Source organism: Musca autumnalis, unplaced genomic scaffold (genome assembly GCF_047663935.1).
Source record: "Musca autumnalis isolate F117 unplaced genomic scaffold, ASM4766393v1 scaffold_3, whole genome shotgun sequence".
In the NCBI taxonomy this organism is placed as follows: Eukaryota; Metazoa; Arthropoda; class Insecta; order Diptera; family Muscidae; genus Musca; species Musca autumnalis.
Window position 1 is genome coordinate 169,486,975 of NW_027411866.1, and position 27,124 is coordinate 169,514,098.

The 27,124-nt window shown below is 34.8% G+C and overlaps 1 protein-coding gene across 3 annotated transcripts; it reads left to right on the forward strand.

The window, feature by feature from the left end:
- The first annotated feature begins 6,286 nt into the window (after window positions 1-6,286).
- On the forward strand, window positions 6,287-26,129 carry gd (gastrulation-defective). 3 transcript variants are annotated; one of them, XM_073972222.1, is made up of 6 exons: window positions 6,424-6,744; window positions 23,214-23,421; window positions 23,880-24,216; window positions 24,371-24,666; window positions 24,733-25,111; window positions 25,179-25,961. In XM_073972222.1, exons 1-6 carry the CDS (start codon window positions 6,532-6,534, stop codon window positions 25,708-25,710), a joined length of 1,965 nt encoding a protein of 654 aa, XP_073828323.1. In that variant the 5' UTR covers window positions 6,424-6,531; the 3' UTR covers window positions 25,711-25,961. The 3 variants fall into 3 exon arrangements, with proteins under 3 accessions (XP_073828322.1, XP_073828323.1, XP_073828321.1); XM_073972221.1 differs by having other exon boundaries at window positions 6,287-6,744; window positions 23,214-23,364; window positions 24,371-25,111; window positions 25,179-26,129; XM_073972220.1 differs by having other exon boundaries at window positions 24,371-25,111; window positions 25,179-26,129.
- Window positions 26,130-27,124: the final 995 nt, after the last annotated feature.

The window sequence follows — 27,124 nt, forward strand, 5'->3', positions numbered from 1 at the left end:
TGTTTTTTGATTTTTCTCATCTATGAACATTTTAGTTTCAGAAACTGCAAAAACTTCCCAAGTGTAAGCACCTTTCAATTAAAGTTAGTTAAGGCGTTCTTTAACATTATACCAAAAGTAAAGAATGCAGCCGGAACAACAATCATGAAAATTTTCGACTTATATTATTTTGTCACGACTTAGCTAGAGTTTGCCAATTGGTTTCTCAGACATTTGATCGACCATGCTGTGGCTTAGTCCAAACATGAGTTTTGTAGTCTCAAACAGTTATCTGAGAAGGATTTGGAGTCTATGAGTCTGTATCGTCCGTTTTTAAATTTCTAAAGTTTTTAATTAATCAAATTTGGCGTTTTTATGGCATTAAAGAATAGTTTATTCTTAGGTTATCGACACAATAGCTGGATATAGAAGTGCTCGCAGATTCGTGTTATTCTTCTTTTTAAAGGTAATTAATTTATAGATGTCGTATGGGTATTTCGATATGTAATTAAAAACAAGTGAGCAAAGGCTATAGTCGGGATGGGGCCGACCATGTGATACCCTACACCACTACCCCTGTGCATAAGCTTTTCACTGCTAAACATTTCTTTTAGGGAATATAATCCGACTACCACCAAAAATAATATGCCTCTTTCTCTCTGGGCACCATAAGCAACCAAAATTTCGTGACCATCCGATCAAAATTACGACCTGTAGCTTGATTTCCAAAAATGAAAGAATTCGATGCATTATCGACTATTGTGGTATCTCCCTTGTTTGACCACCTTCGCCAACCTGCTTTAGACCAATGTAAAGGTAATATTTTCTTCTTCCATTTACAGGCTTTGCCGTTGGAATGCCACTACTAGAAGCCGATATATCCACAAAGAATAAAACTTTGAATTTGTCTCCAAATGAGTTTTCCCCCATTCCGACCCATAAATATTATCCGACTATCACCAAAATCAATAGGCTTTTTCCTCTGTGGAAAAATTGGGTTTATTACTGAATTTTGCAATATCTCGGTTTGCTCACTTACGCCAACATACTTTGCATCAATATAAACGAGATCTCTTCTTCTACCATTGACAGGTATTGCTTTTGGAATACTCCAACCAGAAGCGGAGATATTCGCATAAGAAAAAAACGTTGACTTTCCTCCACATAAGTTTTTCGCTTATTCCGACTCCTGAATATTATCCGACCATCACCAAAATAAATAGGCTTCTTCCTCAGTGGGACCCGCATCCACTCCCACGATTCGATCAAAATTGCGACCTGTAGCGTGACTACAAGCAAATCAGAAAATGGGATGCATTACCGACTATTGCGATATCTCTGTTGTTTGAGCAGCTACGACAACCTACTTTACATCGTTGTTTTGCTTTTGATATACCTCTTAAAAAACAGAGATATTGGCTTTGAAATAAAACGTAGACCTTTTCTCTAAATAAGTTTTTGCCCATTCCGACCCCTGAATATTATCCGACCATAATTAAAATCAGTACGCTTCTTCCTCTGTGGGACTTTCATTTACCCCCAAAATGTCGTGACGATCCGATCAAAATTGCGACCTTTAACGGGATTACAAAAAAAATCGGCAAATGGGATGCATTATCGACTATTGTCATATCTTTGCTATGTGACCACCTACGACAACCTAATTTACATCGTTGTAAAGGTGATATTTTCTACTTCCCTTGCTAGGTTTTGTTTTAGATATACCTCCAAAAGAAACAGAGATATTGGCTTTGAAATAAAACGTTGACCTTTCTCCAAATAAGTGTTTGCCCATTCCGACCCCTGAATATTATCCGACCATCATCAAAATCAATAGGTTTCTTTCTCTTTGGGACGCCCATTAACCCCCAAAATTTCGTGACGATCCGATCAAAATTGCGACCTGTAGCGTGATTACAAAAAAATCGGAAAATGGGATGCATTATCGACTATTGCTATATTTCTGCTATTTGACCACCTACGCCAACCTACTTTACATCGTTGTAAAGGTGATATTTTGTAGTTTCCTTGCCTAGTTTTGCTTTTGATATACCTCTTAAAGAAACAGAGATATTGGCTCTGAAATAAAATGTTGACTTTTCTCCAAATAAGTGTTTGCCCATTCCGACTCCTAAATATTATTCGACCATCACCAAAATCAATAGGCTTCTTCATCTGTGAGACCCCCATTAACCCTCAAATTTTCGTGACGATCCGATCAAAATTGCGACCTGTAGCGTGATTTCCAAAAAAATAGAAAAATGGGATGTATTACCGACTATTGCGATATCTCCGTCATTTGGTTACCTACGCCAACCTAGTTTACATCATTGTAAAGACGGGATCTTCTACTTTCATAGTCAGGCTTTGCTTTTGGAAAGTTTACAACTAAAGCTGTGATATTCGTCAATATAATTAAAATCGCAAAAATGAAAATTGGGGTTTTATTTGCAACTATTGTGATATCTTCGTTGTTTGATCACCTACGAACACCTACTTTACATCATTAGAAAGCTGATATTTTCTACTTTAATTGTCAGGTTTTGCTTTTGGTATACCCCATATAGAAGCTGAGATATTCGCTTTGGAAAAAAACGTTGTCTTTTTATCCACCTAAGTTTTTTGCCCTTTCCGACCCCTAAATATTATCCGACCATCACCAAAATCAATAGGCTTCTTCCCCTCCGGGACCCCCATCAACATCCAGAATTTCGTGACGATCCGATCAAAATTGCGACCTGTAGCGTGATTACAAGGTTTAGATGGACAGACGGACAGACGGACAGACGGACGGACGGACGGACTGACGGACGGACACACATAGCCAGATCGACTCAGCTCGTCGAGACAATCATTTTGGTATATATAAGTATGGGTCTACGAACATTATTTCGATGCGTTACAAACTTTTTGGCCAAAACCAACTTATAATACCCTCCCCACATAGTGGTGTAGGGTATAATTAACCCATTTAGTTCCACAATAATAACCAAAACTAATAATTAACATGTAATTTAAGGTGTCAAACAAATGTTTTCAAAATGTAATGTTTTCAAAATGTAAATTCTTAAAAATCATAACATTTTATGAATTTTATTCTTAATAATGATTAATTACTAACATGTATCAACAATATTAGGTACCATAGGTATTATTCCTCATCTATCTTCGTCGTACCACTACAATTCCATATTCCTTAGGAATATATGTACATTTCGACAATTTTCAGAAATGCTTACTATGACCTAATGAAGACATTTCGTGTACTCTGAAGTAAAACTGCGGCATATTATTCTAAGTGACGGGGAAATAATGCTATAGTGTTACCATGAAAGCCAAAAAAATGAGAGAAGTCTTCGAACTGACTGTAAATATTTAAAATCGGATGTCTAAAACAAAATCAGTATAAACTGGCAATATCTTACAGTATTTTGTTCATATTTTGGTTTGTTTCACAGAATGCCATTATCCCTTACTTTAATTTAAGTTAAATAAACCATACTTAGGCCCTGATTATGGGCCTAGGTGATCCCGTTTACTGTTAATATTGCCTGGTACTTATTTAGTCAATCTGGCAACCCTCTCGATAGAGTTTTGCTGTAGGTAATTCTTATTGTAATTGATGGCAGTCCATCCTGGTGAACTAAAAAACTCATAAAATGTCTTAATTTATAGATATTCCCGGTTTGAGATCTATAGGACATTGTTTACATGTAACATGATCTTGTAACCCCATGGTCCATATGGTAACCCTCTTAGTAGGGATATTATATTCCTAATATTGTTGATACTTGTGAGTAGTTAATCCTTATTAAAAGTCATGATTTTAAATTATTTACCGAAAATATGGGGATTTTGGAACCTTCATTACATTCTGAAAACATTTGTTTGTTATTATTGTTGAACTACGTGGTTTAATTTTTTATTAATAAATTCAATCTGGTCTTAAACAAGCCGACCAATTGATTTTTGCAAAAAAAACCGACATTTTTATCACAAATGTTTCATTTTTCACAATTAACGCATGAAAAGTGTTCGTTTTTATACCCTACACCACTATGTGGAAAGGTTTGTTTTGGTAAAAATTCATGTAACACCGCGAAATATTCGTCGGAGACCACCAATGTGGCATACCAATCTTCATATCTCGACGAGATAAAGCTATTTTGTGTGTCCGTCCGTCTGTCCATTATAAATTGTAATCAAACTCCAGGCCGCAATTACGGACCGATCATCACGAACTGTTGTATGGAGGTCGGGTTCAGACTAGAATAGATCCCTATTGGTGATGATCGTGAAATATTTAGCAGGTGAAATGGACCAAAAACATAATATTTATCCAATTTTGTTGCGGCTCTGTAGGTCGCAATAATAGTCCGATCAACGCGAAAATTTAAATAAGGTAAGCCTATATGAAGAAGAAGAAGCTTGGAATTTGAGATGATGATCAGATAATATTTAGAGGGTTAAATGGACCACAACTTTTGTATGAAAATTTTGAAAATTATTAATATACAGCTTATATCTTTATTCTTGAAAGACATATTCCGGGTAAGTAAGATATACTTGGAAAATAAACTTTTGACCTTCCTATTGATGTCACTTGTGTTGGTATACATTATAAGATAACAGAGTTACAACCTTATATATCCAAGTATTTGCTTGTAGTGTAATAATAAACACGCTATAGGTCGCAATTATAACTCAATAGTCACGAAAATTTGCACGAGGTAAGACTTTAGGTCGACGAAGGTGTCTACAATTTTGGATGATGATCTGATATTATTTAGCGGGTAAAATGGACCATTACTTTTGTATGAAAAGATAAACATTTTATATTTGGTCGATATTTTAATTTCTGGAGGGCATATACCGCCAAAGTAGCCTGCATATGAAAAAGAACCACTGACCTTTCCACTGATACAAATTGCAGTAATGAGTTTGGTAGATAACGAGGCTACTACCTAATATAAAGTGGGTTTTCTGTAGAGAACCACATTATCCTCCCATGCTATAATAGTGTCTATCATGACAGAGAAATTCCCAGTTTGTGCATTATTGCGAATTACGTGGAGCTCAGGTGTTCAATAGAAGTGTAGTAACTAAAAATTTTAACTTTTTATTAAGAAAATGACCCTACCCACTGTAAAAATCTGTCATTTCTTTGTCTATTCTTTCGTCAAAAATACCGGTATTTCACTTTTCATACTACTACTTATGTACCAACAGTTTTGTCTCTACTGAAAAATAGAAAAGTTTGAGTTACTACATTTTTGTTGAACAGGTGCGATATATTGCAGCATGGGGTCGCTTCGCGACGTTTTTTTCAAAATGTGCTCAATGCTGCTACCGTTAAAGTTTTTTTTGAAATATTAATTTTGGTGAAGGTGAAGGCACCCACTGCCCTCCTCCTGGCGTATAATTTTGGGATTTATACCTACAACAATTTACCGCCAAGTCGGCGTGCCATAAGACACCACTTGTAAAGAAGTTTTTCATGGCAGAAATACTCAGGAAATTTCGTCAACATTGCTAAGGGGTATTCCGCCACATTTTATCGATTCCCGGCCAGGTAACTTCAAACGGTTTGAAAATACCCCTCAGTAATGTCGGCGACATTTTCTGAGCATTTCAGTCATGTAAAACTTCTCTACAAGTGGTGGCTTAGGACACCCCGTTCGGACTCGGCGATAAACTGTAGGTCCCCATATCAGGAAATATGAATCGGCTTGTACTCATTGGTATAAGAGAAGTCTCCTTTGTCGCTTATGGGATGTTTGTGGAAGAATTATTATATTATTATTTAAGCTTGATGTGATAAGGTGGCAGAATCCACAAAGTTATTTCTTACAATAAGTTTATTTGTTCCATAAATGAATTTTGATTTGTTAAGCTAATTTCCACGGGTAGTGGTGTAGGGTATCACATGGTCGGCGCCGTCCGACTATAGTCTCTGCTTAGTTGTTTTAGTATGAAAACGAACAACTTGAGAAACTGTATGTATGTATGTGCTTAAAAATTTTTGCGGTGCGGTCACCTTATAGTTGTACCATGATGGTGAGTATAGAAATAACACAGGCCTGCTCAGAAAGGTGTTTAGTACACTTTCAATTCTCTTTCGGAAATAAGTGAGTATTTTTGTATGTTCTTTTTTTAATAATACATACTCGACATTTGAACTGTTTAAAAACCAGTATTACAGTATTACTGAGTATTATCACAATAATCACTTTTGAGTATATCTCAAATATCCCTGTTTTCCCTCTCTCTTTCTTTCTCTCTCTATCTCTCAATAAACATAAATATCACTCAATTCTGTGAAAGTCACTTGTAACTGAACGCTTTTGTTTTCGATATGCAAAAGATTAACGAAAAGTAGAAATTATAATAACGAAAATGCAATAAAAAGGAATACATAAAATTAGTTGTCATCTAATTAAGTAAACAAACACGATTATCAAAGGAACTGAATTAAAAACATTGGAATTTTAATGCTGGCAGATTTTTAAGCGGATTGCTATCATTGCGAATAAAATCCATTTAGTTGTGACAATGCATTTACACATCACCACGATTTTGTTTATCATATTCGAACACATCAACAAAATCTTTACACAAGGTATTCCCATTAGTCCCTGTCCGAAGATGTTTCAATATCGTTTCGATGGTGCGGAATGGTTTGGCATATTGTCAGTGAGAAATCCGGATTTTGGGCAAGTGTTACATTTGAGAGTTATTCTATCAATGAGGGGTAAACCAACAACGGTAAGGTCATGTTGTTATTATTTTTACTATTTTGTAGAAAAAAAAATATGGGGAATGGGAATAAAATCAGATGTAGAAATTTCAAGTATTTAGAATCAAATTACATGAAATGTTACTATTTTTGAACAAATATAAATTAGTATATTTGTTCAAAAATAGTAATGTATAAACGTATTTAAATTCTTATGTACATAGTACGTGCTACACTAATAAAATGCAGTTATTATACCCTCAGCATTTATGCTTACGAGGGTATATACACTTTCATACGGTCAAAATGTGCCTCATCGAAATAATGGTTTTAGACCCCAAGTATGTTTGGACGAAATGTGTTTCAGACAATATGGAGTCGATTTAGCAATGTCCGTCCGTCTGTCTGTCTGGCTGGTGCGCACGATAATTCTCAAACGGATGAACCGATTTGGTCCAAAATTTGGCTTTCGCAATATTTCGTCCTAACTTAGTTTAAGTTCGAAGATGGGTTATATCGGTCCACTCCTTCCGGTACCTCTCCCACAAAAGTTCGAAAATGTTCGGAAAATTTGTGAGCACGATAACTCATGAAGGGAGTAACCGATTTGGTCCAAAGTTTGCACATCGTGAAATTTCTACGAAACTTAGATGAGGTTCCAATATGGACTCAATCGGTCCACGCCTTCGGGTACCTCCCACACAAAATTTCGGATAAGTTCAGAATAGGACCTGCTCTCGAATCGCTTCGATTTTTGTTGCAACAACTTGTATTCACTGCCCCCCACACGACGGTACAAATTTCATCAGGGGCAAGTCCATACTTCCTGAGAAAATGGCCTGAAATATGCAAAAAGCCCCTATGACACCGTGTGTAGTGGTTGGAGCGCAAGATAATTCTCGAAAGGATCTGCCGATTCGGTCCAACATTTGGCCTACGCAATTTTTTGTCCAAACATCGTTTAAATTCGAAGATATGCCATATCGGTCCACTCCTTCAGGTACCTCCGCCACAAAAGTTCAAAAATGTTCGGAAAAATTGTGCGCACGATAACTCTTGAAGGGAGTAACCGATGTTATCCAAACTTTGCACATCCTAATATATCTACCTGATATAGATCAGGTTTGAATATGGACTATATTTGTCTACTCCTTCTGGTACCTCTCACACTAAATTTCGGATAAGTTCACTTTAAGACCTGCTCTCGAATCACTTTGATTTTTGTTGAAGCGATTTGCATTCGCTACATCCATTACGACGGTAAAAGTTTTGCAGGGGCAAGTTTATATTTCTTGGGAAAACAGTCCGAAAGGCATAAAAAAACCCCTATGTCATAATATGTGGCAACCGATGTGGTCCAACATTGGATCTTCGTCATATTACATCCAAACTTAGTTTCATGGGCAATACCGGTCCACAACTTTCGGTACTTCTCCCCAATATTTAAAAAAATGCCACTAAAGTGCTATGACGATATCACTTGAACGGCGCAACCAATTTGGTCCAAACTTTGGATCTCCTTATATATTTTTTTTTTTCAAAATTTAATTCAACTTCTAAAATGGCCCATATCGGTCCTCCCTAAGGGTACCTCGCCCACAAAAGTTCAACATTTGTGTCTTAGTGCAGTTAATTTCTAATCCAGATTTTTGTCGGCAAGTTCAAATGTCCAAAAAGGGCCATAAAATTCTGAAGAGACCTTAAATACATTCGATCTGTTCGTAGATGAAAGTTTCACTTCACATTGGCTGAGGGTATATATCTGTCGGCAAAGCCGACTCACATTATTTTACTTGTTTTAATATTTGTTTAATACATTAGATTGAGTAAAACTGTAATGGATTAAAAGACAGAATTAAAAACAAAAACGTTTCCCAAAATTTAGTTTATGGATATATTTTTTTCATGTTTTACAGCAAATAGCCCTCTCGGCTCTATTACGACAGTATATTTTTATTCAAGGGGAAAGTCCCTACACTCTGAGATAATTACCCTAAACCTGAAAAAACCTACGACCACTGAAATTGCTATTGTCCCAAATAACTGTGGATGAGTGTACCCGATTTGGTCCAACTTTGCACATCTTAACATTTTTTCCTGGCAAACATTAGTTTTGAATATGGACCTACACAAAATTTTGGAAATTTTGGGCACAATTTCAGTTGTGCTCGCGGCACCTTTTACGACGGTGCATTTTTTTCGGGGGCAAGTCGCTACTTCCTGAGATAAAAAATTTCTAAATAACCCTGTTTGCACCAAGTCAAATCACTAATGAGTACGAAAACTTACAAATAGAGATCCGAGTAGGTCTATAATGGAAAACATTTTCGGGTATCTCCCTCACAAAAATTAAACATGTTTGCTTAATTGCAGTTTAATGGCTGTTCGAAGTGCGTTTAAAAATGTTTACCGAAATTAATCCTTGAAGTATAGACTAATAAATGTATAGACCAAAGACTAATAAATGTATAGACAACAAAATCTCTCATTTCCTGTTCCTAATAGATGTTGGGGCTACGTATGTGACTCGCAGCTAACCGGGGCTAGTGAAATGACTCGACTTCGAAAACAATTTATTCGTTTTTCTACAATTTGACGGCTGTCTTTGCAAATATTTCGACTTTATCGTGTACTCTGTAACAGAGATCATCAATGAGTTACTTGCCCCCGTAAGCCAATTGAGCAAGCACAAGTTTTTTGGGCCTTTTGCTATTTTAACACATGTGTTTTCTCGCACTCGGTATTTTTTCCACCACCACCAAAAATACTTGCGACGCATCAAGACCGTTGCTTGTGCGTAATAAGTAAAACAAGTATTCATCATATTTTGCACTGTTACAAAACTCGCAATCGTAGATAGTTTGCCAAGTGACTTATCAAGTGGAAGCACACACACAACACTACAAAAAATAAACAATTGTAATTTTATTTGTTGTTGTTTCGTTTGTGTATGCTTTTCTATATTTGCTTGGAATGTTATGTGTGTTTTTGCATGTTCTTTTAACGTTTGAAAATCAGTGATCTTAGCTCTCATTCTCTCGGAGAGCACGAGACAATCTGTTGAATTACAAGGGTTGAAAACAATACTTGATGTGCAATGAGCAAAAAAGTAAGACAGAAATTGTTATTGCGTATTTAAAACTACTTGGCAAAGCATACGCAAGTGTCAAAAAATATCCATTTTTAAACAACTTATTTTTTGAGTGGCTAGCCACACTCGTACATATTTTGAGAATGGCAAGCAACACTTGCATTTATTTTTTAGAGTAGCAAGCCGCACATACGCTTGTTTTCACAGCATGTGGCTTATGAGTGTCAAAATCAGCTACTTGCGCACTTCTCTGCTCTGTAAGACAAATTAACTAAAAACTACTTTTCGTAAAATAATAACTTCATAAATGTTTATATTTTTGTGATTTTTGGTTTGATTGAAGAGAGTGGCTGTCACTCAACCCGTAAACAACTGTGTGCGACATCTGTTGATTTATAGTCTATACATTGTAGTCTATACATTTATTAGTCTATGTATAGACTACAAATGTTTCTCAGCTCTTATCTTCGAAAAAATTTGAAGCAATAGATTTCGTAGACGGTTGCTTACGGGTAGAGTGAACGCTACTCTCATCACTAAAATTAAAATGTATATATTAATATAAACATTTATAAAGTTAGTATATTCAGAAAAGGATGTTTTGGTTAATCTAACTTGTAGAATACACGATGAAGTCAAAAAAAATTCAAAGATAGCTGGCAAATTGTAGAAAAACACATGGTATAGGTAAAGAGGTAGATTTAAATGAAAAAAATCTATAGAACCCTTGTTTTTCTTGAATTCCTAAAACTTCAAAATAAAAGCAACAAGTGGTGTTGTTTACAATGCATTTTTTCAGCATTTTATAAAAAACGCGAAAAATGAATGAAGAGTTAAGTTTTCTCCACATAATCGAGTTGTGAATATGATAAACTGATTGTTTCAATGCAAATCTCACCAATTTCTTCCATACAAATGGTCTAAAAACAGTTTTAAAAATCATTGAATTCGATTGTTTTTAAAATTGTTTGGCATCCCAGTCAGCATTTTTTGAAAATTTTAATCAAATTCGAGTCTTTTTTGATCCGACTGCACGATTAAAAAGCTAGAATATGAGCTCATTTTCTGATCATAAATGACTCCTTTGTCGGTAGGAAAACATAACCTCAGGCGACTCTTCTAAACAAATCGCAAATGAGTCTTTTTTGAGTCGTATTTCAATCATTTATTGGTGTTTTGTTGATTAATTTCGAACCCTTTTTCGAGTCTTTTTAGAGTCATGTTTATAATCATTTATGAGTCTTTAGGGAGTCATTTATGAGTCTTTTTGTTAGACGAAATAAATTAAAAAATTTTCTTTTTATTCTTCTTTGTTTCTTTTCCTTTGTTTTAAAGTCTTTTCTGCTTTGTTATGTCTTTTAATTATCCTTTATGTTGCTTGGTGGTTAGTATACTGCTTCTTCATTTCACTTGGCAAAACCTGTTGTGTTGTGTTTGTCTGTACCTTTAATATTATACGTTACATTTATATCAAAATTGTGTAGAAAGTGTATATGAGAATTTTATTTTTTTATTTATAAATAATTACAACCAAATAAAAATAAAACAAAACAATCAGTTTTTAATCACCTAACTGTTCAAAATATGATCAGAGTATACATAATTATAATCACTTTTCAAACACCTGTATGACCCTTTTTTGATTAAGCATTTTTCAATCTTCCAGATGATCAAAATGTGACAATAAATAACAAAAAATTGTCACATTTTAAACACCTCAATGATTTATTTGTGATTGCTACACATTTGTTGTTGTATTTTAAATTGAACTCTTTTTAATCATTACAGGGAGTCACTTTCGAGTCCCTTTCTGATCACACAAGCGACTTAATCAATTTTTGATCACCAAAAGGACTCTAAAAAGACTCCTCAATTTGATTTTTGAAAAAACAGTCTTCTAAATGCTATCTGGGATATTATTCAAACATCACACACACATACACAGTTTGTTTATATTGTTCTGAAGTTTTAGGCATACTCGAATGAAAAAATTTAAATTGACATAAAGCTTTGGCTAACCTTTCTTATTAAACCATGGAAAAACAAATAAATTGTTTTCAAAGTCGAGTGATTTCACTAGCCCCAGTTAGCTGTGAGTCACATGACTAGCCCAACATCACCTTATGGGACATCTGTTAGGAACAGAAAATGAGAGATTTTGATTTTGAAAACAGTTTTAGGGGATTTTTCCTAATTTGGAAATTTTCCTATATCGCATTTTGGTTGATGGATTTTCACGGGGAATGCTTTAATAGATTCAGAACGGAAAACACTAAACTTTGGAATGGAGTACGAGGTAATCTCACTCAGAATCCAATAAATGATTTCTTGGAAAACCTGTTTGCGGAACGCGACTGGTAGAAATGATCAAAAAACACTTAAAATCTGCCTTCAAAATGTCCGCATTATTTAATAGTGGACGCAGAACAAATTTTGAAAAGCCATACATTAGTGAGATGATCCTTATTTAGTTCCCTTCTACTTTTACTGTGTCAGGAAAATCGTGAAAAGTGTGGTTTAATCACAAATCGAGAGAAAACAAGAAAACACACGTATTTTTACCAATTTTTTATGTAAATATAGCCACAGCTTCCACGTAAATTAGCTTTTAAGGCCAATATTTTTTGCGAAATCCAAAAACATTTCATTTTATTCAAAAGTATTTAATTTGTATAAGACAAAATTACAATTTACGGGTAAAGAGTAAGAGCAAATCTTGGCTTCAGCTATGTTAAATTTTCAAAAATATTGCCCATATATCAGCATTTTTAAAAAATAGGTATAGGAGAAGTACCCTGCTCCCTAAATTTGTGTCCTATTTTAACCGGGGGTCATCCCTGTACATTGCCTGGCAATTGCAAGAAAATCGGTTCAGTAGTTTTTGTAGAAATGATAAAAATTGAGAATTGAAAAAAGTGGTCAAATTTTCTTTTCATAAAAACCTAAGTCGGGTTATGGCGAACATTTCACAAAAAGAATGATCCAAATCGATCCAGCCATTCTCAACTGATGCCATTACCAACGAACGACATTTGATTTTTATTTATACATATGTCTTATTTATTTTTATTACTAAATCGCTAACAGCATTCCATATATATTCGCAGATGTTTAAATATTTATTAAATTTACAATAAAAAAATCTTGAAGTAAATCCAAATTATCCTGCCCCAGAGTCCTTACAAACATCTAAAAAATTAATTAAAAATATCCGCAGAATCTAAACATTGCATAGAAAAGTATGACATCGTATTTATAGAGATTGGGTATATAATTTGTATATTATAGCAACAAATAAAGAGAAAAACTTATTTTTGGAAAATATTGTTAAAAATATATTTGTTGGTTTGTTTCGAAAAATTAGAAAAAATATTTGGGAGTTCTCCAACTATTTTGCTAAAATCCCATACAATAATTAATGTATTCAGCTAAAACGTCATCAAGAAATATGGTTTACCATCGCGAAAGCTTAAATGCTTACTGTGATAATTGACCAGGATAGGAAATTAAGAGTAATATTCAACTAACTATCATTCAAAAAATATGAACATTAAAAAGTCAATACGCCTGAAGATCGGCTTAACCACCCGTGAAACGTAGCGTAATGGTTGAATGCGTAGGACTTCGGTAGACTCCTAATTTTTCAATGTATATAATAGGTCCAATAAGCTCAACTCGAAAGAGAATTAATTAAAAAGTCAGTTATTCGCGAATTAGTTAAAATCAGTGGATGGATACAGCGAATCAATCTCCCAATATTTATGCATATTTTGATGTTTCATTCAGCGGCCAAAGTGTTACATCACACAATTCAAAAACCTTAACATACATACGATTTTGATGCGCATCCGATTTCAATAGCACCCATCAAAAATACTTCAATATCAAATAGATTCTTCAAGAATCGCGGATGTGCCTCCAAATTCTATTTTCGGTTAAAGACCCATATTTAGCCTCGTTATTTATTTATTAATTAATTAATTAATTCTTATAATTATAGCGCAGGATTACATAAAAATATACAATATCCAATTTAATTTAAATAATAATTTAAATATAATTTAAATTGAGAAATTAATTAATGAAATAACAAATATCTAAATTAAAAATTGGTGCAAACATATTTTTAATAGAAAGTAAAAGAAAAAGTATTAACAAGTTTCTAAGCATTTAACGTGGGTAAGAAATTAAAGATTCTTTTTTAAACAGAAACGTATTGTTGATGCTTTGGATATTATGGGGGAGAGTATTCCAAAGACGTATAGAAAAGATATAGAAGTGCTGTTCGGAAAGTTAACTCCGTCGTCTAAAGGGTACTCTGCTAGGCCGATTGAAAACTAATTTGTCTTAAAGATTTTTCGGTTTTTGACTGGTTATGATTTTGGGCAGAAATATCAGGGGACCTATTTTGTAACTTTTTAACAGCTTTACTCATTGTTTATTTTACAAGAATTTTATTTGTTTGTTTTGTAGTTGTTACAAAAACAAAAGGAATTTTAAAAATTTTTAAGTCGATAAAAGTTACAGAAGAGGTCTACAGGGATCTAATTGCAAGATATGTTTTAAATGTACAGCCATAAAGTGTATAAGCAAGAAGCGACACAGGTTGCGATTTTTTCAAGCCATATACATATCGAGTAATGTTGTTGAAAGCAACATTTAGTTTTCGTTGACTTAATGAATCTGAGTTGGCGAAAAGTTCGCACCATAAATTAGGCTTGGCACTAGAAAAGTGTTGGCCAATAGTAATCGAATTCTTAAAGGCGTGAAAGATTGTGTCGTCCATAATGTACGCAGCTTTGCATGTGTTAGCCCGGCAACAACGTTAACATGGTTTGACCAACTTAGCGAGCTGTTAAAAATTACACCCAAGTTTTTTTTCGTTCGAGACAACAGAAATTGAGAAAATGAAAGTGTCAGTATTTTGAAGAGAAAAATGTTTATTCTTGTGAATGACAAGACATTTCGATTTTTTGTGGGTTTAACAGTAAACCGTTTGCAGAGGCCCACTTGAAAACGTTAGAAAAGTCTTCATTTAGTTTTGTTATACAATCGCTGGCATTTTTAACATAATCACTTAAAAATATTTGAACATCATCTGCGTACATAACAATTTCACTATGAATCAGTTGAAGGGGTAAATCATTAGCATACAAGGAAAACAATAATGGTACTATTATTGAGCCTTGTGGAACTCCCTTTGGAACTAACAGTGGGTTACATTTTGAATCTTCCCCATAGGCTGATTGTAGTCGGTCATTAAGGTTAGACATTATGAGGTTTGATGTATTAGATGAGAACTTAAAAAAACTTTAAAGCTTCATACATAAAAATAAGTGGTCGACAGAATCAAAGGCCGTAGAGTGATCGAGAAGCATCGATATCACTTCGAATGGATTCTGATACTTCAAGTAAGGCGCTAATGCAACTGTGATTGGGACGAAAACCTGATTGCATATCAGACAACATTGATTCGTTATGGAGGTACTCGGACATTTTAGAATGTAAAATTTTACAAAAACTTGTAATAAATAGCAAAGAATTGAGATAGGAATAATTTTTGCATGCTTCCAAACTGTTGGGTACACGCTTGAAGTAAGGATACTATTAAATAGATGAGTAAAAAAAGGTAGAAGGTGTGGAAGTAAAATACACACAAACTTTGGATCTATGCCATCAAGACCTATGGCGTTTGATTTCACACGTGAGAAACTTGTCAGTACTTCGTCGACGGATACACATCGGAATTCTCTGTAATTTATGACATGCATTTTCGCAAATATTATAAACGCGTATAAAGGACAATTTTCAAAAAACAAGTATTTTATTTATTTATTTAAATATTTATTACAATTAAAAATTATAATAAACTTATAGCTAACTAGCGACTACGGCTATCGGCTAAAAAAAAAAAAAAACAAGTAAAAAAGTATCAGTCGGCTTTGCCGACAGAGATATACCCTCAGCCTGTGTGGATTGAACTACTTTTTTCCCAAAAACAGCTTATGTATTTTGGAGGGGTTTCAAAATGTTGGGCGTATGAACCAATAAAAATATGGATTGGATTAAAGCTCAAAAAATTGCGGGGGATACGAAAAACATAATACCGCTGTAAACAGGGTCACTAGGAAACCCCCGGTAAACATATCCAAAGGATTCTCGAACGAACCCTTACCAAACAAAAATGTTGAACATTTGTGTAGTTGGTACCTCAAGAATTAGACCGATAAGGCCCAAATTTGAACATAAACTAAGTTTGGACAACATCTTTCGAAATCCAAAGCTTGGACCAAATCGGTTGCTCCGTTTGTGAGATATTGCAAATATTTTGGAACTTTTGTGGGGGAGGTACCGGAAGGAGAAAGCCAAATTTTGGACCGAATCGGTTGATCCGTTCGAGATTAATATTGCGTTCCAACCACTACATACGGTGTCATAAAGGTTTTTTTGCATCTTTCAGGCTATTTTCTCAGGAAGTATGGACTTGCCCCTGATGAAACTTGTACCGTCGAATGGGGGGCAGTGAATACAAGTTGCTACAACAAAAATTAAGCGATTCGAGAGCAGGTCCTAATCTGAACCTTTTCGAAATTTTGTGTGGGAGGTACCCGAAAGAGTGGACCGATTGAGTCAATATTGGAACCTCTTCTAAGTCTGGTAGAAATTTCACGATGTGTAAAGTATAAACCAAGTCGGTTACTCCTTTCAAGAGTCATCGTGCGCCCAAATTTTCCGAAATTGTCGAACTTTTGTGGGGTAGGTACCGGAAGGAGTGGACCGATATAACCCATCTTTGAACTTAAACTGAGTTTGGACAAAATATTACGAAAGCCAAATTTTGAACCAAATCGATTCATCGGTTCGAGAGTTATCGTGCGCACAAGCGAGACTGACGGACGGACATTGCTAAATCGACTCCAAATTGTCTGAAACGGATTTCGTCCAAACATACTTGCAGTCTAAACCATTATTTCGATGAAGCACATTTTGCCCATATGAAAGTGTATATACCCTCGTTAGCATAAATGCTGAGGGTATACAAAAACCAGATTAATACACGGTTATGTCAAAATATATTTTTGCAGATTTTCCTATTATCAAGGTATGTATATCCACCGTTTTAGTGGATGGGTTCGAACGCGGAATGACTCATTAAATCCGTCGAGTAAAACAACTAAATTCACTTGGGGTTTAAAAGGAATTGAACGACGCACAGTGCGAAATATTTGCACTTTAGTGGAAATTTACTCATAACTTTTAATGTGAAGAACGTAGGTTACTAAAATTTTCTAAAAATTTTTCTTATGTTTCTTATGTCTTCAGTTGCGGTTTCCTATAGCCCCCACATATCGATGGTGACCGTTTTAACGTATTAAGTTCATTTTTCAACCGATTTGATGCAAATTGGTATATTGTGGTTTCAGTGGATGGAGAACATACATATGTACAAAATTTTATCAATATCTGTTCGCGTATAGGTATAGCCCCCATTGAGCGGTACCGGCCAATATAACATATTTTAAAGAATCCAAGCACATTTACCAATCTATTTGTTTGCATTTTGGTATTTTATGTTCTTCTTAGGTAAAAACCCGTTTTGCCAAATATTAGCAACGCATTTTCTCGTTTTGCTATAGCCCCAATATGAGGGGGCACGCCATTTGGGATATTTAAATGGTGTTAGGTAATTATTGCCAACCGAGTTTGGTTTACTTTAAAATTTGTCTTTATTGAATTGAAAATATTCTAAAAAACAATTCAGAGCATAGATCCTCGCTTTGGCCCCAGGCATCCACATACGTTAGTAAATGAAAAAAAATTTTGAGATTTTTTATTTTTAGTACAGCGTCATTGATATAACATAAATTTTACAAATTGAACGTTTCGACTGAGAATATGTTTATCTTATTACACGGTTCACCTAAAAGCATCTGGTGCAACTATGCTTTGTTTTAGGTTCTTAACGATGTCCTGAGAAAACTGCTCAAATTTGTCAATTTTTTTATAAAATGTGAATGAAATTCGCCAGAATAGTCATAAAACTATTAAAAGCAACATTTCTTAGTATTGGTGAACCCATTTTGGGATAAACGAAACCAACATTGACGTCTAATGCCGGTTCTTCTATAAAATTTTCAAAAATATAGATATATGAATATTCCAATGACTTTCTGAAAAAGTCGCATATCTCGCAAACCTGCAGCTAATTTTTGGTTTGTCTATAGAAAAATATCCTACATCTCAGAAAATGTGCGATTTGTTCTGCAATTCACCACAATACATTAAACAACATCCAAAACTTATAAAAAAAAATAATTTAGTAAACTTTTAAAAAAAGCACATTTTTGGGGAACGAATAACAACCAAACTAAATTAGATATTACAAATCTATAAACGCCAAATAATCAAAAAATTGTCGAGAATTATAACAGCAACAAAAAATATAGTCAACTAACGTACAATTTGTTTGTATCACTATATTACTTAAGCAAGGCTAGAAGCAATTTTTTAAGAAAATAAATATTATAAAACAAGGGTGCAACTTTTAAGTGCATTTCTAGTTGTTTCGCGGGGTAAGTCGCAAAACTGAATATGAGGCATTAGTCATGGGATACTTAGCAATAGAATTCAACAAGAATCTCATTAGTTTTATGTACTTTAATTTTTGAGTATTGTTCCACTAAAGTTCCCATATTTCGCACTGTGCGACGCTTGTAAATTTTACAGGTAAAAATGTTTTTTTTAAAGAAAATTCACGCATCAAATTTTGGCCTTTAGACTCCAATTACTAGGATGCTGTACGGAGCACACTCATTAGATAAACATTAAACGTGAGTTCTATAATCCTTTTATGATTTTTGAATAAACAAGACCGGATTATTATAAACTAAAAAAAACCCGAAATTCTGGCTTCAAAATGTCAGCATAAATTTAAGTGGATGCAGTGGATATATCGAAAAATCATACGCTAGTATTATGTTGCCCATAGAGTATTCTTCGAGTCTTTTTATACCCTCAGCCTTTAGGCTAGAAAGGGTATATGAGGAAAAGTCAAAATTTTTTAGTTTCCATGAAGCCAAGGTTTGCACTATTATAATACGCGAACTATTGTAGTTTACCAGTAACTATGACTATTGCTGGATTAATTTAGATGTTTTTGTACAAAGCTCAAAAATTTAGCAAACAAATTTAATTTACGTGGTAGTTACGACCGCGTAAAGGAAAAAACATAGGTAAAAACACGTTGAAGCGAAACAGGTTTTTTACATTGCTATTCGATTTCTGATGAAACCATTCAAATGACGGACATCTGTCCAAAGTAAAAGTAGGAGAATACAAAATGAAGATTACACTTCTAATGTATCACTTTCCAAAATTTCCACAGCATCCACCTTTTATGGATGCTGACATTTTGAAGCCGGATTTCAGGTGGTTTTTGTATTTTTTATGTAACTGGGACGCGCATTCGGATATTTCGAAAAACCAATTATAGGATTAAAGAACTCGCGATTTCGCATAATCTGATATGTATATTGAGTATGTAGCCCACACAGCAGCAGAGTAATCTACTGCCAACGGCCAAAATTTAGTGCGATATTTTTTCTAAAAAACCTATTTTTTGGGTACAGTATTTACAATATCGTTTTGAGTGTGCTGGTACCCCGCGATATTTTAGTTTTTCGACGATCCCGATCATATGAATCACAGATCGTAAAAATCCATCTACTAGAACGGCGGAAATGGCTACTGCAAAAATTGAAAAATTTGCGAAAAATGTTTTTCAAAATATCGCTGACTAATTCGCGTTTTATGTGGATCGTTTCCATTTCAATGAAGAAAGTGAATCATCACTCGCGTTTGTGCGAAACAGCGGTTTGAAAAATTTAAGGCATGGGAGCTGTATCCGATTTATCCAAAAAATACTGTGTGATGCTACATCCACGGTTCTTGATGGATTTTATTGAAATATGTTTAGATCGATGTATTTTTTCACGGTTGATAGTGAAATCGGATGCGCACAAAAAGTGTATGCACTTTGTGCAAAATAAAAGCGTTATACAGTTTGTTGCACACTAAACTGCATACGATGCTACATCTTAGCGGCCAAAGTAAATCCTGGCAAATGTGTAAAAATTAAAAGAGAAGAATTCGCTGTATTGGTAAACCACATGCGCATCAAGTGATTTTGAGGATTTCGCGATTTACACGCATTTCAAAATGAACATTACCCGATACAATTTAATTTCAAGATTATACCCCATTTAATGGAACCCAACATTTATTTGAAAGATATCCATATCTTCTGCTAGATGTTAGCGTGTTTTCGAGAAGTGATTAGAATAAAAAATGTGATTTATTGCGTGGAATTTAACTAAAATAGAAGAAAAACTCCGACCTATTTTTCTTACATTTTGTTCAACTAACTCACAAAATAAATTTTAATAAATATTTTCTCTTACAAAAATTTTATAAATTTCCTCAATATATTTTTTTGTTTTTTTGCTATAATATGCAAACCGCTAAACGGATATGTATAGTTTTGGTTTCATTTGAATCTTCGCGATGTTTAGATTACGCACATATTTTTTATATATTTTTCAGATGCATAAACAGCTTGAATTTTATTAGAACAAATTGTAAACTACCAATTGTTTTGAATGCTTTCCTAATTTCCGCGAAAATTTACAACTTTTTCACTAAAGTTATGGGACCTCAGTAAACATATAGTATGTAGGGAGCCCCTAATTTAGAGAGTTTCTCAATATAATGATTAGAGTCTTTTAAAGATTTTTTTCTTTTTATCAGAATTGAAACCGCCATAACTTTTGCGCGCAACAACCAATATTAGTATCTCGAACAGATTTAAGAATGGGATTTTTTTCCCAATCTATGTACCAAAAATCTTTCATGTAGCTTAAAAAAAATTTTTTTAATTTTTTTTTATGGAAAACTAAAAAATTTTGTCTTTTCCTCATATACACTTTCATACGGGCAAAATGTGCCTCATCGAAATAATGGTTTTAGACCCCAAGTATGTTTGGACGAAATGTGTTTCAGACAATTTGGAGTTGATTTAGCAATGTCCGTCCGTCTGTCTGTCTGTCCGTCTGTCTAGCTGGCTGGTGCGCACGATAACTCTCGAACGGATGGACCGATTCGGTTCAAATTTTGGCTTTCGTAATATTTTGTCCAAACTTAGTTTAAGTTCGAAGATGAGCTATATCGGTTAACTCCTTTCGGTACCTCCCCCACAAAAGTTCCAAAGTTTTCGGAAAATTTGTGGGCATGATAACTCTTGAAGGGAGTAACCGATTCGGTCAATACTTTGCACATTGTGAAATTTCTACCAGACTTAGATAAGGTTCCAATATGGACTCAATCGGCCCACTTCTTTGGGTACCTCCCACACAAAATTTCGGATAAGTTCAGTTTAGGACCTGCTCTCGAATCGCTTTGATTTTTGTTGCAACAACTTGTATTCACTTCCCCCACACGACGGTACAAGTTTCATCAGGGGCAAGTCCATACTTCCTGAGAAAATGGCCGGAAAATTGCAAAAAGTTCCTATGACACCTTGTGTAGTGGTTGGAGCGCAAGATAACACTCGAATGGATCTGTCGATTCGGTCCAAAATTTGGCCTTCGCAATATTTTATCAGAACATAGTTTAAATTCGAAGATGGGCTATATCGGTCCACTCCTTCAGGTACCTCCCCCACAAAACTTGAAAAATGTTCGGAAAAATTTTGCGCACGATAACTCTTGAAGGGAGTGACCGATGTAATCTATACTTTGCACATCCTAAGATATCTACCAGATATAGATCAGGTTCGAATATGGACTATATTTGTCTACTCCTTCTGGTACCTCTCAGACAAAATTTCGAATAAGTTCACTTTAAGACCTGCTCTCGAATCACTTTGATTTTTGTTGAAGCGATTTGCATTCGATACCTCCATTACGACGGTAACAGTTTTTTCAGTGGCAAATCCATATTTCTTGGGAAAACAGCCCGAAAGGTGTTAAAACCCCTATGTCACCATATGTAGCGAACTGTTCAACCGATTGGGTCCAACATTTGGTCTTCGTCATATTATATCCAGTTAGTTTCATGAGCAATACCGGTCAACAACTTCCGGTACTTCTCCCCAATGTTTAAAAAGTTTCACTAAAATGCTAGGATGATATCACTTGAATGGGACAACCAATTTGGTCCAAACTTTGGATATTTGGAATATTTTACAAAATTTAGTTTAGCTTTTAAAATGGCCCATATCGGTCATCCCTAAGGGTACCTACCCTACAAAAGTTCAACATTTGTGTCTTAGTGCAGTTAATTCCTAATCCACATTTTAGTCGGCAAGTTCAAATGTCCAAAAAGGGCCACAAAATTCTGAAGAGGCCTTAAATACATTCGATCGGACAAGTTTCGCTTCACATTGGCTGAGGGTATATATCTGTCGGCAAAGCCGACTGACACTTTTTTACTTGTTTTGGCCATAGGTCTATAAAATGTAAGGTTAAGCAAGAAATCGGAAGGGAGCATAAAAAACTTGTTGGCTTCAACCCATTTCAGTTATATTATTTAGAATATGTTGACAGTTCTCGAATTCTGAAAGGGTAAAACTCGGATTCATCTATTCTAAAACATTTTTGGTTTTTACCATATACTGATATCATATAAGTTGAATCTCTTTGCATACACATCAGTTTTTTCGACAAAAATTTACAACAACAAATGTTATGGCATCTCTGTAGTCAGGAATAAAATAATTTTGTTCAATGTAATAATTAGAATTTTTAAGATTTTTTTCTTGTGCGTAAAAGTGGGACCGTCATAACTTTTGGACACAATAATTTAATATTGCATTCCAAACGGATTTCATATAGGAAATTGTATGCATAAAAATTTTTTGTATAACGCTTCAAAAACATTTTTTTTTTATAGCGATGTAAAGAAAGATAATTTTTACCAAATATCATCTTTCCTTTAGCCATATGGTTGGACGAGTATGTAGCTTGATATTAATAGTTTGGGGTAAATCCTTTCACCTTTTATTAAATAATTAAAATATGTAAAACACTTAAAGGATCTAAAATTTAAAACCTTTTTTTCATATTTTCAATTGATGTTATTTCTCCTTAAATTGTTTTCATTCGTTTCCATTATTTTATATTACTAATGTGTGTTTTTGTGTTGCTATAGTATTTGGGTGTCTGTGTTTTTGTTTTCTTTAATTTATCCATTGTTGTTGATGTTGTTGTACTTACGAAAGCATTTCTCTAGTGTAAATAAATCCAATTTTAATTTAATCCTTTTTTATTTATTTTTCCTTTTTTCCGTCCTATCGTTCATACACGGCGTGACCGAATGACCGAACGGAAATCGAAACACAATGGCTAACAGAATTATTTGGGTGAAATTGAGTTGTTGACACGTGGACAATTTTTAAGTGAGGCACCGGTGCTTTATAAAATTAAATTTCCGAAAAATCACTTCCCACCTAAATTGTTACAAGTCTCAACGAATAATCACGTTGTTTGTCTTGGGACTGCAGGTAAAGTATTGATGAGCGGCCATTCAATTGGAATGCTACGAAAAAATCCTTGCCAAAGTAAATGCCAAAAGTATTTGCAAATTTAACATTGGATATTTAATATTAAAAGAGGAAAATCTGTGTTTTTTTTCATTTTCTTTTGTCCTGCTTTGCTGCCTGATGTGTGTGTTGCTGGTGGTATCCGTCTAACATTGGCTGCTTGATGCTACAATGTTTGGGGAATGTGTTGATTTTCTACATTTATTTTTGATGCTGTCTGTCTATGTGTGCCGACAATGACATGGTCTATTATCTGCCAAACACCAATATGGACATTATCACCATGTCACCAACTTCATCATTGTCATCATCATTAACACAACCACCACCACTACGACCATAATGCTGACGATGGTGCATGCATCCATCACAATCACAACATATACATATTTCATGTATTTGTGTGGATACATCAACATCACTCAACATGTTGCTCTACGGATGTGTTCCTTGTCATCACATCTATAAAAAAATAGATCACAGTATCTTCGTGACACAAATACTATTGGAACACACAAGGAAGTTTACTTTTTTCAACGAAGAACAGCAGCAGCAACAACAGCAACCACCACCCATACAATCATCATCGTCCTCATCATTGCTGCCTTCAACCGGATCATCAATAGTTACAGCAACAAATGTGGGTGGTGGTGGCACGGCAAGTGGGGGTGCAGGTTCGGGTGGTTCTGCCACCATCAGTTCGTCTATTTCATTGCTGCCGATAACAACAGGTCTTAAGGAGTCATCAATGGTGCCACCTACAAACATTGCATTCGGCACCAAACATTTGCCTCTCACATCCAGCATGGATAAGTAAGTGTTATGCTTGAATGCCGTTCTGTCACAGCTAATGCTGGTGTGACATGAAACTAGAATAATAAGAAGAAGAAACTCAATGTTAGCCAAGAAATTGAAAAATTGTTTCCAACTTTGTTTCTCCTTGCTTCCTTTCTTTCCTGTATTCTAGGAATCCATTGCGTATTTCCAAGGATATTTGTGGCACTATCGATGACCGTATACGTTTCCAAGTTATGAAAGCATTGAAACAAAAATCAGCCTCCGCCACCACCCTTAACTCAGCCGGCGACCAGACGACAGGACAACAGTTTAGAAATCCATTGGATAATATTCGTGCCATATTGTCGTCATTATTGCAACGGCAAGACGATATTGATGAAATCCCAGCGGTTGGTCACAGAAAAGATGTCCCTGGTGTTGGTGGTGGAGACGCTAGCGCTGCCGTTGGTAGAGAAAATGATGAGGGTAACAACGAAGATGATGATATTGACTTACCACCTTTAATTACCACCGATATGGACGGCGAAACAGATTTCTTTTCAGATGATGAATCCGTTGCCGACACTGGCACGTTGACCATCAATGAACTACCTTCGATAACGCGTGGCGCCTGGCCATGGCTGGCCGCTGTTTATGTTAATAATTTGACCTCGTTAGCTTATCAATGTGGTGGTACATTGATCTCAACACGCATAGTCGTAAGTGCAGCTCATTGCTTTCAGTTGTTTAAGAAACGTTACACCGCCAATGAGGTACTGGTTTTTCTCGGGCGGCACAATTTGAAAAATTGGAACGAAGAAGGCTCTTTGGCGGCGCCAGTAGATGATATTTTCATACATCCGGATTACAATCAACATTTGAGTTCATATGATGCTGATATTGCTGTTGTGGTTTTAAAAAACGAAGTTAGGTAGGTAGAATTTTCCAAAGACCTCGCCAAATTTTCTTCCAAATTTTTAATAATTTCCAATTTCTAGATACAATACTTTTATACGGCCGGCTTGCATGTGGACCGGTACTACTGCCATTGAATATATTGAAGGTGAACCCGGCATTGTTGTTGGTTGGGGTTTGGGCAGTTTCAATACCTCCAAACAAATGTCCACCACCAGTACCGTACCCAAAATTATAAGTACACCCGTTGTCTCCAATGAAGTCTGTTTTGCTGCCAATCCCAAATACAAAAGTTTAACCTCAAATCGTACATTTTGTGCCGGTATAATGTACGAACAAATGTTATACACCAAATCACTGGCCTCCAAACCATTGGTATTCAATAAACAGCTACATCAGGGTCCATGTACTGGAGATTCTGGAGCTGGTCTAATGATATTTCGCAACAATCGCTGGGTTCTGCGCGGGACAGTATCGGGATCTTTGCCCATGTTTGAAATGCAAACAAAGAGGACACAATCACGCACCGCTGTAAGAAGTTGCAGTATCAACCAATACGTGGTCTATACGGATGTGGCAAAATTTCTGGATTGGATATTTGCTTTTGTTCTTTGAGTTGCGCAACACAATGAACTGAATGAAAAACGAAAAATAATTGGACGTTATTTAATTGGAAATTTTCAGAAGTGACTCCACTGCGGAATTTGTGGACATGGATATGTATTCGTGCTGTATGTTTGTGCGTTCTATTTTAGAATGGTGATTTAATATTTTTGTTTGTTTTTTTTGTGTGTGGCTTTGCTGGGCAAAACGCAGACATCGTTTTGATTTAATTTATTTTTTAAGTTACTATGTAAATATTTGAAATTTATTTAAGCGAAAGATGAAGAAAAATACGTTGCTACCAATAATAATTTATTCTTTGGTATTTGTCAACTGTGATAGTTTTAAATATTTGTTTAATTAATGAAACCCAAGAGATTATGTGAAATTTCATTCGAAATAAATAAAGGAATTATAAGAGGACTAAAAAAGTTGATTATATATTTTTTTATTTTCATCAATTATATATTATTTGTAAAGTGGGCTGGCTTATCCGACCTGTTAGGTTTATATTTTAATCGCGAAAGCAGGAGGAGGTTATAATTTCGATTTTCGCCAAAAATATTCATAATTTAATTATTATATCTCAGTGAGAGTTCTCCAAAAATACTTAAAAAATCTAGTGACCGATTACACTGTACAACACACAAAATAATTAAAAGGCAATTCGGCTAGATTATGAAAGAGGACCGAAAAAAGAAGACAGGTGTATCGCCGTTTTGAAAGTTTACGTCGGGAAGTAACCTAAATAGGCTTGGCAAGTTCCGCCCATTTCAGCACGTTTTGAAATATTCGACATCAGATTCCTTGGAATCCTTGCATTTTAGGTATTAAGTGTCTTTGGCAATATTACTAACAAAAAAACGAGGTATATTTTTTGGTCATTTCTTCAAAAACGTTTGAAATTAAATTTAATTAAAAATTATTTACTATAGATCCCCGAATAAACCTAAACGCCAGGAATCTGCCAAAAATAAAATTACATTTTAGGGTTAATGTTGTACTTTATCTGAGTTTATTAAGTTTTGTCCCACAAAACTTCGTTCTAGATAGAAGACGTCAAAGACAAAAATATTCTCCATCAAATTTTAATATAAGTCGCCGAATAAATCAAATATGTTTTTACAATATATGCCAAGAAAATATATACATCAAATTTGCCAACAAAATACCCAAACATTTTTTGAATAAATTTGTTTTGTTTTTTTTCGAGTTGATGCATGAAAGTAACATGAAATTTAGTTTTAGACGAAAGGCGTTAAAAGAAGAAATATTCTACACAAAATTTCACTGTAAGTCCCAGAACAAACCATACATCTATGTAAAATACTTTGGTAAGAAAATGACGTAACAAAATTAGATATTATATGTAGAAATTATTTGTTAAACTTTTAGACTCTTAATTAAAATTTATTCCACACCGAGT

What these genes read in the sequence shown, in the direction of transcription:
- gd (XM_073972220.1), top strand. Translation starts at nt 6,532, where the DNA reads ATGCATTTACACATCACCACGATTTTGTTTATCATATTCGAACACATC. An exon ending in CTCACATCCAGCATGGATAA is followed by an intron (nt 24,217 to 24,370) that starts GTAAGTGTTATG and finishes CCTGTATTCTAG; the next exon opens with GAATCCATTGCGTATTTCCA. An exon ending in GTTTTAAAAAACGAAGTTAG is followed by an intron (nt 25,112 to 25,178) that starts GTAGGTAGAATT and finishes TCCAATTTCTAG; the next exon opens with ATACAATACTTTTATACGGC.